Source organism: Larus michahellis, chromosome 7, assembly GCF_964199755.1.
Source record: "Larus michahellis chromosome 7, bLarMic1.1, whole genome shotgun sequence".
Lineage (NCBI taxonomy): Eukaryota > Metazoa > Chordata > Aves > Charadriiformes > Laridae > Larus > Larus michahellis.
In genome coordinates this window covers 47129974-47148430 of record NC_133902.1, presented here as the reverse complement: position 1 = coordinate 47148430, position 18457 = coordinate 47129974, and the positions used below count along the sequence as shown (strand labels likewise).

General features: G+C 47.5%; 1 protein-coding gene across 4 annotated transcripts in view; it reads right to left on the bottom strand.

The window, feature by feature from the left end:
* GLI2 (GLI family zinc finger 2) overlaps positions 1–18457 on the bottom strand; it is a 195559-nt gene that overhangs the window by 8587 nt on the left and 168515 nt on the right. For 3 of the 4 annotated variants that reach the window (XM_074595091.1, XM_074595090.1, XM_074595093.1), the window contains 5 exons: positions 16714–16927; positions 14939–15052; positions 11350–11481; positions 7659–7808; positions 3814–3978 (listed from right to left, as the gene is read on the bottom strand). In XM_074595091.1, coding sequence (XP_074451192.1) covers positions 3814–3978; positions 7659–7808; positions 11350–11481; positions 14939–15052; positions 16714–16927 — 775 coding nt within the window. The remainder of the gene's footprint in view (positions 1–3813; positions 3979–7658; positions 7809–11349; positions 11482–14938; positions 15053–16713; positions 16928–18457) is intronic. The other variant, XM_074595092.1, reaches the window with a different exon arrangement.

Genomic DNA, 18457 nt, shown 5'->3' with positions numbered 1-18457 from the left:
TAACTTTTTTTTTTTTTTTATTGAGTTTCCAATTCCAAAGTGTATTAGCACTGCAGTTGTTTGAGCTGGTGCTGCTGTGCTGGAAGCTCTGAATTCATCACAAGTTCTGCTTTCAGCCTCACAGCTACTCTAAGTATTTTTCTGCCAACACACTAGGATAGATCCATGAAAAAAAAACCCAACAGATAGATGTTGTTTGAAGGCTACCCAAAATGACCACTCCCATTCTTTTATTTTTTATCTGTTTTGTAACTTCGTCCAGAAGCTTAAGTGAAAAAATACAGAGGAGTATATATTCTTTGGACAAAGCCAGCATCATCACATGAAAAACACTGAAAGTCTGTTTTTTATTCAAAAGCATGCTTCCTGACTGATCTTGGCACATCACTTGAACAAACTAAATCCTCGTAACACCCCACTGAGGTAAATATTTAATATATTTTAAAGCTGGGTAAACCCAAGCACAAAAAGTAAAATAGTTTGTTTATAAATCTCATGCAACCTTTTGGACGAGGCATTACAGAAATATTACTGCTGCTATTAAAACCTGTTCTAAAGAACAGAACGCCCACCACGCATGCTAAAAAACCCTACGTAAAACAGTTCAAGGAGCTTTTATAAAGATCCTAAAGGATCCTAACGGCCCAATAGTTCTGATTTTTTAGACACCAGCAATTAGGGTAACACGATCACTGTTGCTGGGACAGCAGACATTCCGCCTAATGGGGTACAACCATCCTCTTCATCAGGCCATACCTCCTGCAACTGAACCGAGCCCAATGCTGTTTTGTTTGCATGTCTTCATATATTCCCTGGGTCATCCAGATTCTGACATCTAACGCAGTGTACATCCTAGTGAAGTCAACAATTTAGATAGCTCAGATGCCTCTTCTACTCCCATACACATACAGCACGATACTCCTTAGAGCGGGAGAACTGGAGAGCTCCCCAGGCACTCAGCAGAACTGAATTTCTGCATTTTACCCTTGTTTAGCTTGAATTGGAGAAAATGTCACTCTGAGCTTTTGGCTGGCCATGAACTCATGCCGCTCTTTCGTGTATGCACTGGAGAGCGGTCATGGGATGAAAGCCCTTTTCTCAGGAGTAACTTTGAAGGTATCCCTTGAAGGGATTCAAATAGTCACTGAAAGTTTAAAATGAAATCGTGCATGTGACATTTCAACAATCAAACAAAAGCCAGTGTGGTAATATATCCCCAGCCTTGAACTTCAGCATGTTTGGACCATTCACCTACATCCTGTCACACACGGATGGAGACAAATACAGGGAACCTGGAACTTCCCCCTTAGAGGAGACGTGGATGACTAATTTTAAAACTGTGGCGTATCCCACGTAAACACTGCAAGCAGAGGAAAATATTGAGTAGGTAGCTAGGAACCACAATAGAATTACCAATGGGTAATGGGAAATATTCACGGCCACAAACTCCTGCTTTGCATCCACGTGGTTTTGTGAGCCAAGGCCTCAGTGCATTTTGCTAACTCACTGGTCATGGCCACAGCTGGTTGCAGGACCTTCATCTGGGTCTTCTGCCCAATGCAATGAGCTTTGCCATGAGGGATGTCATGTGTTGCAAAGGATCATGCTACATGTTCCTCAAAAAGAGAGTTTCAAATATATGGCCCAGAGAGCCATTACATGCAGGCTACAGATCTCCCACAAGTCTTGGGGCATGCCTGTGTTGCATCAAGGAGGGCTGAACAGCAGTTTGGGAGGGAGCGTGATTGCAAAATGTAAGATCATCCAGTGCCATGTAGTTCCCTTGGTAAGGCTCAGCTGGTCTGGTACAAATCCTCCACTAGTGGCTATGCTGTTTCTGCACCTGAGAAGGCTTTGACGTCCTCCAGGGCAAGCAACAGCAGAGGATAAAATCCCTATCTGTTATCTGAGTCTTTAATTTGTGTGTTGGATGCAGCCTGTCACAAGTGTCAGCATATTAGGTCAAAGTCCATCATAGACAAGGAGCTGGATGTTCCTGCCCTACAGCCTCACCTTCTTGCACAATGGGAACCCAAAAGAGCAGACCTTCAAGTGTGTCCAAGCTCTGCTCAGATGTGAGGAGTCATCCCAGATCCAGTGCAGCTCCTGATCTGGATCGCTTGGGAAACTGAACCCATCAAAGAAGTTACATTTAATAACATAGCCAAAGCCAAATTCCACATGTAAGGACATGGGACACCAGCTGGCCCAACAGAAGGGAAACTCTGGCCTGCTTGGGAAGGGTCCTGGAAAGCTCTAGGCATGCAAGCTCAAATGATCTATGAGCAAAAAGTTGTTCGCATACTGCTTCAGTGTGCCCAAAGTGGGCAGACTGAGTCTGCATACAACACTGAAAGTTGTACCAGCAGTCTTGATCCATCCACATGAGAATCCTTAGGGATGGAAGAGAGATGCAAAATTGATTTAAAGACAGGAAAAAATGCTGCAGTAATGGGAATCTTCGGTGGCTTGATTGACTTATTTAGCTTATGAGAAAGAACATGGAGAGTGACTTAACACTGTAGTGTTATGAGGTGGTAATAGCAACAACAAAAGGGACATTGGATCCAGCACTGGAGGAAGGCAGAGAGTATCTACGTCTGGAAAGCAAGTAGTTTCTAATACCTGAAACGTGAGATTAAATCAGGACTGCCTACCTTTCTGGGGAAGAAGCTTTAACAGAGAGCAAATGATGTTTTAGTCAAACACCGGTTACTGGGAGTGCAGGTTGCAGAGCAGACCAGAGGTTTGGTCCCTCTTGTCCTCAAGGTCCGCGTAGCCTTAAATCAACCCCAAACTACCGAGTGCCAGCGCGGATATGGGTTAATTTTAACCTGTGTCCTGCTGGGGAAGTGGCTCACTAGTGAAGAACAATCCTGACGTGTGTGTTCATACCCAAACCAATTCAAATAATACTGGGATTGAGGTCATTCATTGGATCCATCTCAGCATCACACAGCATGGAAGGGCATCCTAGACTTTGAGTCCTTATTCTGACTCCAACAGAATCTCTGAAACCTACAGAGCTTTGGTTATCACTGACTGATATTATGCCACAGATAGAAATACTCCCGACAAGCCCTTTGTAGACACAGCATCGTTTTAAAAAGCTGTCATCTGTGGCAATTGTGTTCCATTCTCCAATAGTCTATATTTAACTGTTGCAAATTAGGCTGCAGACTGAATTCTTCATAGCTGCAAACACTATTAGAACTTTGGAGTGTTGTTTTTTCTTCCCCTGTCAGCTAATTAGTGGTAATATAAATTTCAATCGTCGGCCGTGGTTGATTGCAACAGACCATCACATGCGTTACAATAAAGGCAATTTCCTCTGCTCCCCAACTACTAATAGTGGATCTTAATTAGCCAAGGTTAACAAAGCATTGCATTGTGCTCTATCATTGTACATCAAACGATGGAGGGAGTATTATTTCCAGAGCGTCAGGATCCAGGGTAGCTGTTACACTACTGCAAGTCTGCTCCACAGTAATATTAAACACCACGTGCACAACTGTACAATCCTATTTGCGCTATTAAAAATTATAAATTTGGAAAACGTTTGCTTTAATTTCCAAAGCTGATTAAAAAGTTTGCATACTTTAACATCTGTTTATGATTTCAAACATGACTTTCATAAATATAAAGCTAATGTGGTCTGGCTCTCCAGCAAAATAAATCCCATTAAAAAATAAGAAAAACCTCTCATTACAGTAGGTTTCTTTTTACATGAGTCCAGCGTGTAAAGTGTATGTTTATTGTCAGCAAAATTAAAAAAAAAAGTCCTCCGTTGAGCTGCGGTGAGCCCAGGCTTACCTCATTGGAATGTGTCCTGTTCTGGTGCTTGGCTCTGTCTGAGGCATTGGAAAAGGCTTTATTGCAGCCTTCGTGTTCACAGACATAGGGTTTTTCTCCAGTATGGGACCTCAGGTGTGTCTTTAAGTTCTCCAGGCGGGAATAGGCTTTGGAGCAACCCTCAAACTAAAATAAAAAAACACAAGAGGAGTGATTAATTAACCAGAAAAATTTGATTTTCCCCCTGCCTAAACCCTTCTCATCTGTTTCTCATTCTTTCTTTTTTTTTCCTTGCCTTTAAAGGGCTTGTGTTTTAGGGAACAACATCCACTTTGTTGGGAGAATTCGCTTCCCTAGGCAGGCTGAGAGTTTCAGCAGTGACTCATATTTAAGGTGCTGCTCCTTGTCGGGTACCCACCTGACATTTCAACAAGAGACTCTTTTTTCCAGAGGGGCCAAACACCCCTCCACTCTTCCCACCCCTCCTGCCATCCCTCTGCAGCTAACACACTCAGAAACAGAGGCCCTCTCCTTCCCACCCAGAGAACTGATGGCTTCTTGACAGTTTGACCAGCCTTGCAGCTTCGCTAGCACCACTGCTGGAAAGGCCAGACCTTTCTCTAACACACAAGCAGAAATCTAGCGAGCTTTGAAGTTTCCCAAATTACAGCTTGGGTCTACTCTCGGAGGATGCTGTGGTCAGGCCGTCTGACATTACCAGTTTAAAAAACAAGACTCTCAGTCTTGAAGACAGATGGATTTTTGGATGACAAAGCAGGCCAGGAACCTTCCTCCTGGGAGGAAACCAGCTGCCCACACAACGAGAAGGAGCAGCTTGGGAGAGAGACATGGTGAGGCTTCGGGTGATGTAAGTCCTGCCGCCCTCCACTCTGGCTGGGCTGGAGGCTTCTCCCTGCACCTGCCCTGTCTGCAGTATGGGAGGATTTCATCTCAAACCCAAGATGCCACCTTAAATGTTCTTTGACAAAACAAGTGGGAACTTACAAAGACTGGAAGAGGTTTTAAGAAGTGCGAGGCCCCCCGCCAAATTCTAGCTAAATGCTGCACTTGCTGTTTGGCTGGGACCGTTGTAGAGCCCATGCTGCACTTCCTATGGAAGCACCTGAAAACACAGTTTAAATTTCAACAAGCAGACCCTCCTGTTGTAATGTATGCAAGCTCCAAGGTGGTGTATTTTAGGTAGATCACTTAAACGTCTCTACAAGTTCAGTCCAGATGTGACAGGGCTTCACACTGCTACGTTTGAGTCTTGGACAGTGAAGAAACTGGCGTCCCAGGAGGATAGGTCATGCCGCAGCTCAGTGTTGTATTTCCCTGTGGGCAGCAGAGTGGTCCCACGTGTCCAGAGATCTGGCCCTTTTGGGCAGAGGCCAAAGGCAGCTGCATGCAATAGCAACGGTACCTGTCTCCTGGTGCTCCACGGGCATAGGACTTGCCTGCACTGCTAAGGAGTGAGGCAGACACGCAGCCCGTGAAACCCATGAAGCAGGTAGGCACAGGATGATCCCGTATGACTTTGGTGTCCTGAAAAAGAAGTAGGGTTGCTTAAGTTTCCCTTTAAGGTCTGGCATAGGGATGGTGGGCATAAGGCAAACTTGCTCTGCTCTCGTGAGGTATCCAGATCTCCTCAAGGACAGTAGGAGCATCCTGCAAGAGCTGATTCCTTCCACGGTTTTGTCTGGGTGGGATGGATCCAGTTCCCCTTCCTCAGACAACTTTCATTAGCCCATGTGGCCCATAGAACATGCTGCAACTTTGAGGTAGCACAGTATATCCCTTTCTTCTCTTGCCTTGTGCTAATGGTCCTTTACAACTCAAGTTCCTTATGGTTATTGAAATACATCGTTCCATTTGCTGGAAAACAAAGGGAACTCAGCATGAGGCAACTCGTGTGTCCATTCTGGTTTTGCTGGATACTGACACAAAAATGCAGTTATTAAGAGCAAAAGTACTGAGGCGGCATTTTCAAATAGGAGCTTCTCTGCAAAGCAGGCCGTGCATGTTCAAAGCAGTTGTTCCCACTCTTACGCGTGGATTTGATTATGTCAGTGGGAGTTCTGGCTGTCATCTGTTGAAATAATCCTTGACCGAATCCCAGGCTGCAATTGGGCTCATCTGTAGCTTTATGTACACCGCAAACTTCTTGTCTGAAACAAACGGCGCTTTGAAAAATCACTGCCAGATTTGGACAAGGAATGTTCTGCCACAGAAAGGCACCGTCTGCAGAGCTGCCATGTATCCCAGGCAATTGGAAACCGGTGGTGCTCCAGTTCAGGAAGAGTTGCTGCGACATATCTCACATGGAGGGACAGCAAATCTCCAGCAGGCAGAGGAGGACTTGAGACTCAAACACACACAGCCTTGCCATTGCTCCAGTGCGACACAACCGAGGCTTGAAAGAGGCAGGATTGTGCAGCGGTGCTTTTTCCTGCTCCATTACAGCACTGAAGAGGACGCAGGACAAAAATTCCTGCTGCTTTTTGTCTTCTAAGTCCCTCTACCTGCAAGGGCAGGGCTAGACTTTCCCTCACTGCTCACTTTGTAGCACTCTGACGATCAATATTCCGTGATACTTTTAAGGAAGATTGGTAAAGCACGAGAACTGGGCAAAGTGCTTTAGAAGATTAAAACAAAGGACATGGCCCCGTGCCCCAGGGAGCTTATGCTCTAAATTAAATGAACACAGGGCTGGAAGATTGATAAAGGAGTCAGGCAGCAAGCAAATCATACATATCCTAATATTTGTAAGCAGGAGCTGGGGCAGAGCCAGGGAGGGAGCACGGCTGGAAGTGACTAATGGAGCAGAAGAGGAGAAAGATACAGGAGGAGGGCTCAGACATCTGCTGAGCAGAAAGACTCATCTCTGAGACTCTGGGGAGAGGAACAGCATAACACTGACAGTGGAGGAGGTATGAAAAACTGGCAGGAGAAGGCAGGGAGCAGAGGATATCAAAAGACTAGGAAGGACCTTTGGGAGGAAAAAAGGATGAAGCATATGTGGAAAGAGATGGTGAACACCAAGTGGCCACAGCTTCTTTCTTGTGCCTCCCATCAAGTCATCCTTGGCTGCCCCACGTCAGCCAGTGGTGTGGTGGGAGACTCCACGTGTGAGAGCAGATACGGGCTTTAACATCTCAAAGTTGAGGAGGAGGTGAGCCCAGCTCTCCCATGTGCTCGATAAGCCTGTACCCCCAGGGCTGAGACAGAAAACAGCACCCTGAGCTCTTCCTCAGGCAGCGTTTAACACTAGGCACAGTGCTGCTTGCATGCAGGAGGTCTGGGAACTGAGCTCCTCTTGGGGTTTAAGCACCCAAGGTTGACGTCACCTCTTGTATTAAGAGAGCAGAGGCAGGAGGTGTTGGCCCAGCTCCCCAGGCTGGAAGGAGGCTTGTGTGCACACTTGGGTATGTGGGTGATGGAAACTTGCAGCCCCAGCAGCAGTACTGGGTGACGCTGAGTTAGACATGACCAGGGTTAGGTGCTTCCCCACAGTGTGGGGTTACTGGATTTCCTTCTTGGATGTAAGCAACTAAATTGGCTGGTTTTGCACCTTAAGTGTCTTGTCCTGAGTCACTCTGGATCTCTGTGGTAGAGCTGAAGCCATTTTCCCCAAGGAAATGCAGTTTTTCCCATTAACACCTTGACCACTTGCCTTGTCCCCAGGGTGTTACCTGCAAGTAGCTATAACTCAGACACAGAGAGCTGGACTGGCCCTATGCGGGCAGGTACGCCGGGAGAGCCCTGCTTGAAGCCATGCCTGCATCTGCACACACATCTGTGTGACCACCGAAGTCCAGTGTCCCACTTGCCAAGCTGAGATGCACCATGTGTCCCTGCCAGCTTACCGTGCACTTGTGTGGCTTCTCTCCGGTGTGCCTTCGCATGTGCACCACCAACATGTACTGAGCCTTGAAGGGCTTCTGCTCCCGCGTGCAGTCCTGCCAGCGGCAGACAAACTCCTTCTTCTCCCCGTGGATGTGATCATTGTTGATGTGCTGGTAGGAGAGAAGGGAGAAGCAGGTCACTCTTGGAAGAGCTGATGCCAGTGAAGCATGCACGGTGCTCCGAAAGCCAGGTGTTCCCTCCCCAGTGCTTGTGTCAGGCATTGCACCTGGGTCTCAGGTGCACAGATAACACCAGGGACACGGGAGCCAGTGCTGTGGTCTGGTATGTCCTGCAGGAGAAGGTGCTGGGTCCAAAGTAGCTATAAATGGGCGGTTTGCAAAAGCAACGGGGACCCATGATGCCAGGGAGAGAGGAGCCCTCTCAGTGTCTCCCAGGCTGCCTGATGCCGCTGTCAGGGAGGATGACAGAGTCATTTTTGTCTCTGCCAAACCCTCCTGTGCCGCATTTACCTAGCTGGGACCCTTTCCTGGGGAGCTGCTGGAGGACGGGGGAGAGGAGGAGGCCAGGCTGCTCGCACGCCAGCCCGTACGCCGGCCCCAAGACATCCACCTGCTGTCCAGCGCTGGCGGCTGGCAGGAAATGACAGCATCTGCGAGCTATGCGCCAAGGAGAGCTCGGCGGCCTCAATTACTGCTAATTACTGGGGTCCGTAAAATTCTGCGCCCGGGTGTTGAAAAGCCAGACCCAGAATGGTGCCTTCGTCCACCCTGGGAGGAAGACAAGGGTCGCTTTCTCCCAGCCTGGGGCAGATGAAGCCCTGCCGAAAATAAACAGAGACGGAGACCAGGCCGTCGGCAGCACTGTTCCCGCGGCGGCCTTGTCTCTCTGAATGGGGTCTTGCTGCCAAAAATAATGCCTGTCCTCGCTCCTGTATTTTCAGCAGACATTCACTGACAGGAAATCCTAAAATAAACCACTTTGGGGTTTGGGTTTTGTTTTTTTGCACTGAGATTTTTTTCCAGCCCCCGCCTTCGTCCCCCTGGCCAAGGCCAGGCACACATGTTATGGCTCAGGGTGAGACTTTTTCAGGGTGGTGAGGCAGCACAAGGACACAAAACCGCATTAAAACAGAATCCGTGACCTTCATGGTCCCAGTCAAATCCAGCCCAAGCATTTTGTGTGCCATGGCCCAATCCTGGAAACAGGGAGCTGCTGCTTGGGGCACCAGGTCTACCCAGGGGCAAGAGTGCCGGGAGGGTCGGGAGAGGCTGGGTTTGGGAGAGGTTTCATATCGGTTTGGAGATCAGCTGCCTACAGGTTTTATAACATAGCGTTGATGTGAGATTTTAGCCTCAGATGGTGGAAATCTAGTGAACCCCTCAAGAGACCCATGGACACACTAAACCACATCCAGACCAGACTGGGAAGATACACATCTTGGCTCTGTTTGTGTGGGAGTCTGACTTGCAACTACGACTATGCACGGCAGTGCTAGGAGTGGGGGAGTGCACAGGCTTGCCCGTTGGGTCCTGCTTGGGCCAGAGGAAGACACATTTATGGGACAGGGACTGTAGTCCCCTTCAGGCTTATTAACTCACTGTTTGGGCAACGTCTGCATCCCATCACATGGTAGAGAAGCAGTTGCACAACTGACCACACTTCAGTGGCTCCATAGCCCCCATCAAACCCCCATCTGGCTGGAGGCTTTGCTTGGGCTTCTCTCAAATTGTGAGTGTGACCTTCAAGGCTGGGAGCAGCAGTGGTGCTTGAAAAAGTAAGTCCTCATTCCTGCTGCTCCCCGTTAACACGCACTTCTCCCGCAAGCACATTGCCCACTGTGGGTGGAGAACAGACCCTGCACGCCCAGGTACTTTGCTCTGCACACAAACTAGAGTTTTTCCATGCATGGTGGGATGCCACCTTCTCAGAAGTTGGCCCACGACATCTGTATTTCATTTGCACGTGTATTTTGGGCATCCCAAATCCACAACCCCATGTTGCTAGTAATCATAGTACAGAAGCCTCCGTTTTTATAACCTTCCGAATTTAGGAAAATCTTGGACATTCCATCAAATATTTTTCTTTGGGTTTTCTCTGGAAATAAATTGTGCTGAGCTGCCTGGATCTGCCCTGCACTTTGCTCTGGGCAGAGTTAGAGTTTTTCTTACATCTGAGATGGAAACGCACAAATACCGCCCAACAAATGTGAGCCCAGCCCATCCGACAGGAGTGCTGCGGTTTAACCCCAGAAAAGCAACATCCCGTGGCATGCAACATGCAGCCCATTAAGCACCTTATCACTCATTTGGCCCTGAAACCCACTTCCAAATCTGTCTGTACTCAAGGATTTGCTGCACTGAACCAGTGACTTCTGGCAGAGGCAGGCAGGTGCTAGCTTTAGATGGAGGAAGAATACATGCCCAAGATTATCATTTAGAGTGTGGTCCCTCTGGACTAAGATAATGTTTGTGTGCACAGCTTGGGGAAGCAGAGACTGATGCCTGCTTGGTGGCATCTAAACTAAAATGAAGATCTATAAAAAAGGGTGAGAGCAGACATAAGTCTTCAGAATGGGGGCTACAAGTGAACTTGCACATGGGTGGCCCCTGGCAGGCTTGGAGCCAGGCAGCAAAAGGCTGAAGGGAAAGGAGAAGATAGGGGCTCCAGTCACAAAATTTGCTAAGTCCAGCATTTTGCTGGGGCTGGTGAATTCCCATCACCTCTGGGCTGGCTTCAGGGAAGTGGGGCTTGCACGACAGATCCCAAATGAGGGCTGGGAGGGTGCTGGTCTGAGGGCAGGATGGGGCTTAGACACAGATCATGTCTGATTTCACTGGGACTTGCCCCGAGTTTGAGGGATTTGTCAGCCCCGGAAGCCAAAGGAAAACAAATGGTGGATTCCCAGGTGAAGCAAAGCACACAAAAGGTTCTCGGAATTAATTAGAACTGAAAATCTGATTAATGACTTGGTTTGGGGATCCTTCAGGGAGCAGTTTTGACACTGGTTTGGGGACGTCACTGTGATTACGGAAGCCCTATTTCCCAATTCTTAAAAAATCAACCCACTTTCTCTATTTCAGGCCCTGATGGAGACACTGGAGCATGTCTCCAAACTCTGGAAGTGCTCTATTTTTGTGGGAGGGATAAGCTGAGCAGGTCAACAGCCTCTAAGTGAAATGTCACAGCAGCATAAAAGGCTTTTGTGGCCTGGACAGGGACTGAGGACATTATGGACAATCCCTGGCCCATAGCTGATCATAGAATCATAGAATGTGTTAGGTTGGAAGGGACCTTTAAACGTCATCTAGTCCAACCGCAATGTAGGTGCGTGGGGAGGCTGAGTGAATATGTCCAGGGAAGGGGTAAGGGTTCAGCCCCCTTCCCCATTTTCTGATCAGGTCCTTTGCACGGAGCCTTCTGTCATAGGGTCGTGCACAAGGGAGACCGAAACTGCAGCCTCAGCAGCTGAGAAGAGAGCAACATCAAATAATCTATGAGATGCTTCCTGCAGCTAAACTCCCTGGGGAGCTGCGACCTGCTTTGGCAGTGTTTACACACTGTATCTCTGATTTGCACCTTTAGTAGGTCCCAGAGTGAGCTCTGGCTATACAGCAGCTAGTGATAAAAAATGAGGACAAGTGCACAGAAACCCAAATTTATCGCTGGGGTTTCCTCCCAACCATTACTCACATGGACGAGCTGCTCTTGAGTGTCATATTCCTTTGTGCACCCTTCCCAGTGACAGTTCGTCTCATAAATAACTTCAGGCTCCTGCTTACATTCATCCTTATCTAGATCTTCTTTCAGGTCTGTCAGATGCTCCTGCAACACACAACAGTACATTGTATAAGGTGAACTTCTCTCATCTGAATTCCTCCGTCACTCATAGATTACAGGGCAAATATCAACCGAACACAAAAGCGTACTCGTTGTGGCAACATAACATCCTTGATTACTGGGAAATAACGAGTTACAGAATTTTGGTAGAAAGGCATACAAAGCACCCCGAAAGTGTGGTCACAGCAGTGGCTGGCTCCAGCCAGATCGTGGGCAGCGCCAGGAAAGGCTGAAGAAAGGAAAAGGATGACTTTTGACCTTTGGCTGTGCTCTTTGCTGGAGCAAAACTTCTGATCTGGGGGGGAGTGGGGAAATATGAGCATGAAGAAAGCACAGAGCAGTCAAAGCCTAGTGGTTACCACACTCACCTGATGTCGGCTGAGGAGGGGGCTCCTGTTTTTTGCATCTTTCAATAGGTGAGAAAATTATACCTAATCCTTACCCAAAGATTTTAGCCTGCAGGGTGGTCCACAGGGACGAAGTAGTGAACTGTCAAAGCGCTCCTCTGAGATTGGGAAATTTGGGAAGCTTGAGCAAGACCCAGTGACGAGTGGGCTGCAGAGCAGAGCTCCGGGGGCTGTGGACTCATAAATGAGTTACTTTAATGCTGGGCTCGCTGTGAGCTCTCTCCTTAACTTCTCTGTCTAGCCAGCTCCTCAGGGGTAAATGAAGCACAGAAGATTTTTTTATGGCTGCTATGAGGATTAAAGCATCGACACCCACACAATAGTGTAACATTCAATATAATTAGTACAATTCAGAGGTAAGGACAGCTGTTGGCTCTGCGTGCGTCAGACACTTGCACTACAGACAAGGCAATCGGCAGCCAATATTGGCTTGGGAATGTAGCAATACAACACCCTGCAGGTTTTGACCCCCTTCCTTGCCTTTCCTCCCAGTTACTACTACTGCCCAGCACAGAGCATCCCGCCTCCAGGGCAGCTTTAGACAGGAGCGTCGGGGGCGACTGACCACATCAGGCACTGTTCCTCATGATCTGATGCTCCAGTTGGCCCCATAAGTGTGTAGACACAGCCAGATCCATCTCAAACTGCCTCTGACCTGCCCAAATGGACCTATCTGGCTGCCATCTCCTTCCCCACCAACACCTTCCCAGTGCCAACTGAGGGGCTGCAATGATTAATGACTTAATGGCATTATATGGCTTGGAATGTGACAGGTACTGTTTGAAAATTCAACAGTTTTCATTAACTAGCTCATGACATACATGCCAGCTGTGACTTTTCAATTTAAAAGTTTAGATATGGAGAGGAAGACATTTGTTTTAATTAGCTGTTCATTTTAAAAAAAAAATAGTATTGTAAGGTGGCTCTCGGGACAGGAAACTGTAGTAATTTACAGAAAGACTCCTGAAGATTCAAACTATACCAGAGCCCAGAGCAATAGTCTGAGAAGGTTCAAATGGCTGCTTCTTTTTCCTGCAATTCCTATTTGGTTGAGCTGTGAACATTGCTTTTGTTGAAACGTTTCTCTGCATGCAAAGTGTGGTCTGTGGGAAAGTGAAATTTTCTACTAAAGTTCTTATTTTGCCAAAATTTTTATACATTCTGCTGGAAAAATGGAATTGAAACCATTTTAATTTGTTGAAGAGGACTGACCCGTTTCATTTCTTGCTAGTTCAATGTTAATCTGAATCTCTACTGGAGCTATTGTGGTACCGTAAGAGCACAGTAACTCACGTCCCTCATGCCTGGTGCTCCACTGTGTCCCACTAATCTTGTCTGGATTGCATTTTTTATAGCACCAGCCATCATCGGAGATACTGTCTGGCCAAGGATTTTAAACACCCAAACCACAACTCACATGAGGCGTTTCCAGTACAGCATTTCCAAAACAAAACACACACATACGTGCTTTTTTGGGGATGGCTGAGCTTCATACTCTGCAAAAAATGTATCAGTCAATAATTAAGTGACTGTAACTCAACTTTTCAGCACAGTCTCCTGCAGAACAGGAATCCCCAAATTTAACGAGTTCCTGTCGCTTAGACCAACTGAAGCGGAGACACCCACTACGTTCAGTCTTAAAACCTGTTCTCCTTGCCAAGAATGGGCTGTCTCTTACAAGGCACTTTCCAGTAATTTCCCAGTCAATACTGAAACGCTGCAAGCCGTGAGGCCTACATTTCCCTTGGGGCGTTACTTCACAGATTCTCCTCATTAGGAACTATTAGATGACCAGCGTGCATTTTCCTTCTCTTAATTTCACCTTGCTATTCGAATCAAGCCTCCTTGCGCCACTTTAAATGATCCTCCCCCTTCTTTCAGTGATTATTTCACAAAAGGCTCAGTGGATGAAGCCCTGGGGCAGGGCCGCAGGGATGAGCCCGGCTGATGCTACCCAAGCGCTCCCTGCGCTTGGGCGCTCACCTCTTCAAATTGGAGCAGGGAAAGGAAGATGACAGTCATCGAGCAAGCAGCTGTCCGTCCCACAGCTCTTCTGCTACAGATGCTTTGAGAAAGCAGGTGATGGCTTTCAAATCTTTTTTTTTCATTTGCCACAAGAAATTAAACACGTGGCCCTATTAGCCTGGGTGGTGGCCAGATTGTTTTTTCGGGGCATGTGCTTCTTTTGCAGCAGTGTGTAGAGGCACTCCTAAACTCAAAGCTCCAGAGAGATGCCTCTTTGCCCTAATCGTGCTGACTACAGCATGTTTATCTTTCCCTGATATGCTATCTTCATCAATTTTACCAGCCCCCTGATGACTGCACACGTTGCTGTCCCCATGCATCATGCTGAGACCTGCTCCTGAACCAGGGCAGAAGGAGAAATTTGTCATCAACTCTTCCATTCGCTTGACAATAACATGGTCTAATATTTCATGAAAATGAAGTGCCCAGAGCACTCCTGATAGTTTACAGTTGTGATAAAGGATGGTCAGATGGATACTGTCAGCCATTAAACAGTTTGCAATCACAGAGCTCCGGAAAGAAAGTAAAGGCCTTTGGGCCCTTCTTGGTGTCAAATGCTGTGTTGCCAGTGTAAAGGATGTTTCTAGGAGAAATTCCTTGTTGAATCAAGAAGTCGTTCTTTTTTTTGCAAGCTTTCTACCTACATGCAAGACTCCCTCGTAATCTATGTTCGCTCTGAGACACCAGCGCTGCTCGCTTTGCAGCACAGAAAACTCAGACATCATTTTTAAAGTTACCACGCTTGAAATATCCCCACCCTCCTTTTCTACCCAAGCACCGCAACAGCAAGCTGAGTCCCAAGCACCTACTGGATGCTTCACTCGGGCGCTGCAGCTCTGCCCCGCACCTTGCTGGGCTTCCTGCTGCAAGAGACGCTCGCCTGCCTGGCAGACTTCGATGCCTTGCTCCCAGCCGCCGCAAAAAGTGCCAAGGGTATTGTTCCCAAGGCCAGCGAGACCCAGCAGCTTGCTGCCTCGGCCCCACAACACGTCTCGCACCAAGAAGGTTACCTGTGTGGTTGGGGACGCTGGGGGCAAGCCCTCGACTTCAGTCTTGACTTTGCTGCGCTTGTTAATTACTGGGTTGACTGTGCTGCTGACGGCCGACTCGCTGCTCTGCTTGCTCTAGGAAAGAAAACCATGCAAGGTATGGCACTGGGGTTCGGGGTGAGAGACTGGCTGCAGCCCACCTCTTCATTAAAAGTTAAGTTAAACATCGGTCAAGGTTGAACTTCAGGAGTGGCTGGGGACAACGGGGTATTGGCCTGTTGGCCTGGGTTTCACATGAAGACGACCCGGTGTGGGTTTGTGCAAGATAGAGATGGAAGAGAGGGAAGAGTCAAGGGCAGCGTCAGCTTCTGCAGGCTCACCAGCGAGCTTGGCCTCGCCGCTGCTGCTCCGTTTCAGAGCGATCCAGTCCCTGTCAAAGCCATCAAAACCTTATGCAACCCCCACCCAAGCCACGAATTTATTTCTCAATGCGATGAAATGATTTGTTGAGAAAATGAATTCCTGGGGGGAGCAGGGGGCTCTGGTTACATGTGAGGGCTCTGGCTTGCTGGGTGCATGAAAGGCTATGTGTATATTTTGCTAAGCTCTTAAAAAATGAGAACAACTTCAGGAGAAAAAAACATCCCATTGTATGTGCATAAAATTGGAGCATTAACATTTTAAATACACTCTTGCTAATTGCTCAAGATTGGTCCTGCAAGTTATTAAACAGAGGCATGACTCCTGCCAGCCCCATTATTTTGGTAGCCAGTTTGTGAGAAGAAAACAAAACCAATCAATCAAATAACCTTCAATAACAAACAGAGTTTGCAGCGCAGCAGCCATGAGAAACCCTAAAACAATAAACCAGTCCGAAAAGTTCAGTATGATACAACTAAAACAACAATTTGAAATGGGTGTGAAATGAGGTGAAACAAGTCTTTGGGGAGAAAAGCAACTGCAATTTAAACTTCCAAGGAATGAAAATGGGAAGGAAAAGTGATTAAAAATGTGCTAGACGTATCCACTAAACCTGAATGTGAATGTGGAGGGCTTGTGCACACATGCATGAGCCTGTGCGAGCTCACAGGTATTTGCAAGGACGCATTTGAGGCGTGGGATTTCATACACATCACGGCATTCCTAGTTTACAAAACCTGGCCCCTGGTTTTGCAAACCTTAACAGTAAAAATCAACAGCAGGGATACCCTGAGAGAGAAAGCTACCAAAGGAGAAGGAACAAGAAGTAAAATGGCTAGAGGTCCTAGGTAGGATGCACTTACATGTTAAAGAGGAAAGGAATAAGGTGTTTTAAGACCATCGGTATGGTTCACATCAGTCAAAAAGAGAAGGGGGGAATTGGTGAAGGAATCGATGAAGCTTGATTCACAGTGCTCAGGTGTTTATCTCGCAAAACATTCCAGCACGTGCTTAATTCTCTCGATTTCAATAGCACATAACGTGTTCAAGGAGATTTGCTGCTTGAGAAGATGACCCTGCATATCATGTTCAACGCTTTGATGGATGAAGACGTTTGGTTCCTGCATGGGTAGGGGGAAACAGGTCCCAGCCAGAATGTGTGTGTGCAAGGGAGGGAGGTGGGTGCAAAATTTGGCTGCGACTAGTCCAGAAACACTTTGCCAGGAGAAAGAAAAAGCAAAGTAAAGAGAGAGCATGAATAAAAAGAAAGTGGGTAAAACTCCCACAGCCACCATGAAGAGCAGCCTTCATCCCGTGGAGAAAGTGCCTCCATTTCCGTGTGCCGTGCATGGAGAGAGCCAGGATGGCCGTCCTACCTGGCTGGAATCGGAGACACAGTTGCTGTTGCTGCTGATCTGTGCCGGCGGTGGGTTGACAGAGATGACCGCCATGTGCTGCCGTGGGGGGAAGGTCGGGGACGGCTGGATCAGGGGAGGAGTGTGTCCAAAGGCTGAGCTCAGGCCCCTCTGCTGGGTCAGGATCTGCTGGTATGTCACGGGGTTAATGGGGTGGGGGAAGCTGAATGCCGGGCTGCAGCAATATAAGGAGGAGAAATGATGAGGAGTTATTTTAAACAATATTTATCACATTAGCTAGTGACTGATTCAAGTTGGGCTTCCCGGAGACTCCAGGAGGCAGGCTGCAATGCCCCAGCTAGATGCCTTCAATGCCACGATAAGCCTGACAGCCTGCTTTACTGCAAAGACAGGACCCATCTTGTGTCAGCCTCAGCAAACTTCTGATTCATTTCGACCCACATATCAGACCGATTGTAATTTCTTTGCTTCCTATGTTTAAAAACAGCCAAAGCCCTTGGCAGGGAGTGCAGAAGAGGACAGGACTTGGACACATCTGGCTTGGCAGCTCCCGAGGCTCCCAGGTTTTCCCAGGCAGACCTATTCTGCAGACTCAAGACCTTGGGGTTATGCTACCCTGGACGTAAAAAACCAGCATCACCTGGCTCACCTGGCACAGGTCACAGCGGGGATGAATAACTATCCACTTAACATAGTCCCAAACCATGCAATTTACTCTGCATTCAGGTGAGGGGAGTGCTGGCTCAGGGGACGGCTGAAGTATGTCACCCTTCTCATGTAGGTCACTGGTTCAGCTCCGATCTAGGTCAGTGGTGACCAGAAACACCACCAGCTCCTGGCTGCTTGGGTGCTAACTGGGGGAAACAGGTCCCAGCCAGGATGCAGCAGTCGCCAGCATTAAAAACAAAGTGATGCTTCTGGAATCAAGGGGTTCACTCCCAGCTTCGAGTCCCCTTGGCAGAGATGGAGAAGCACGGGTGATGCTCAGCTCTCTGTACTCTAGGCAGGTGATGCACGAACCATAGGCTCTCAGCCCAAAAATCGATTATTTGCCACCCTTAAGAGATGGCTGCCCTGAACCTTTACCCTCATGCTATTTTCTCTCACATCACTAAAACTGCCCACGGTGTGAGTGCTCAGAGAAGGGGGCCATAATTAGCAACACGCTTCATTTCCAACTTTGCTTTTAGAGAAAATACTTATTGCTGGGGACCATACAATTAGTATTTCTGTTCCAAACCAGTTAATGACAACTTGACCAAAAGAATAAAGGGCAAAAACCACTACAGTGTAAAAGAGCTCTGGGAGTTAGATATGATCTGCAGCAAATGAGGTGTGATGGCAGGCTGCTGCACAGCTTTGTTGTATTACAGCAAAGCCAAAAAATGACTTTCTGAAGTGCTACTAGGATCTGGGTCTGAGGGGGTGAGAAAGGATTTCATTCCTGCCACGAAGACATTGTTAAAATAATAACAAAAGAGTCTTTCCACCCCAAATTTCTGACAGTTATCCTGTTATATATGTAACCCATTTTACAATTCCTGACATTCGAGATACGCCTTTAGAACACCAAGAAGTTTCAAATTCAGTATTATTACTTGATTTTTCTCTCGGAGGCCAACAACTGACCATTGGGTCAGACTGTGCATTCTACTGGTCTGTTGAAAATAGCAGATGTTACCCTGAAAAACTTAAAATCTGAGTATAAGATGAGATGCTACAGGTATGCCCAGTTAAAGACAAC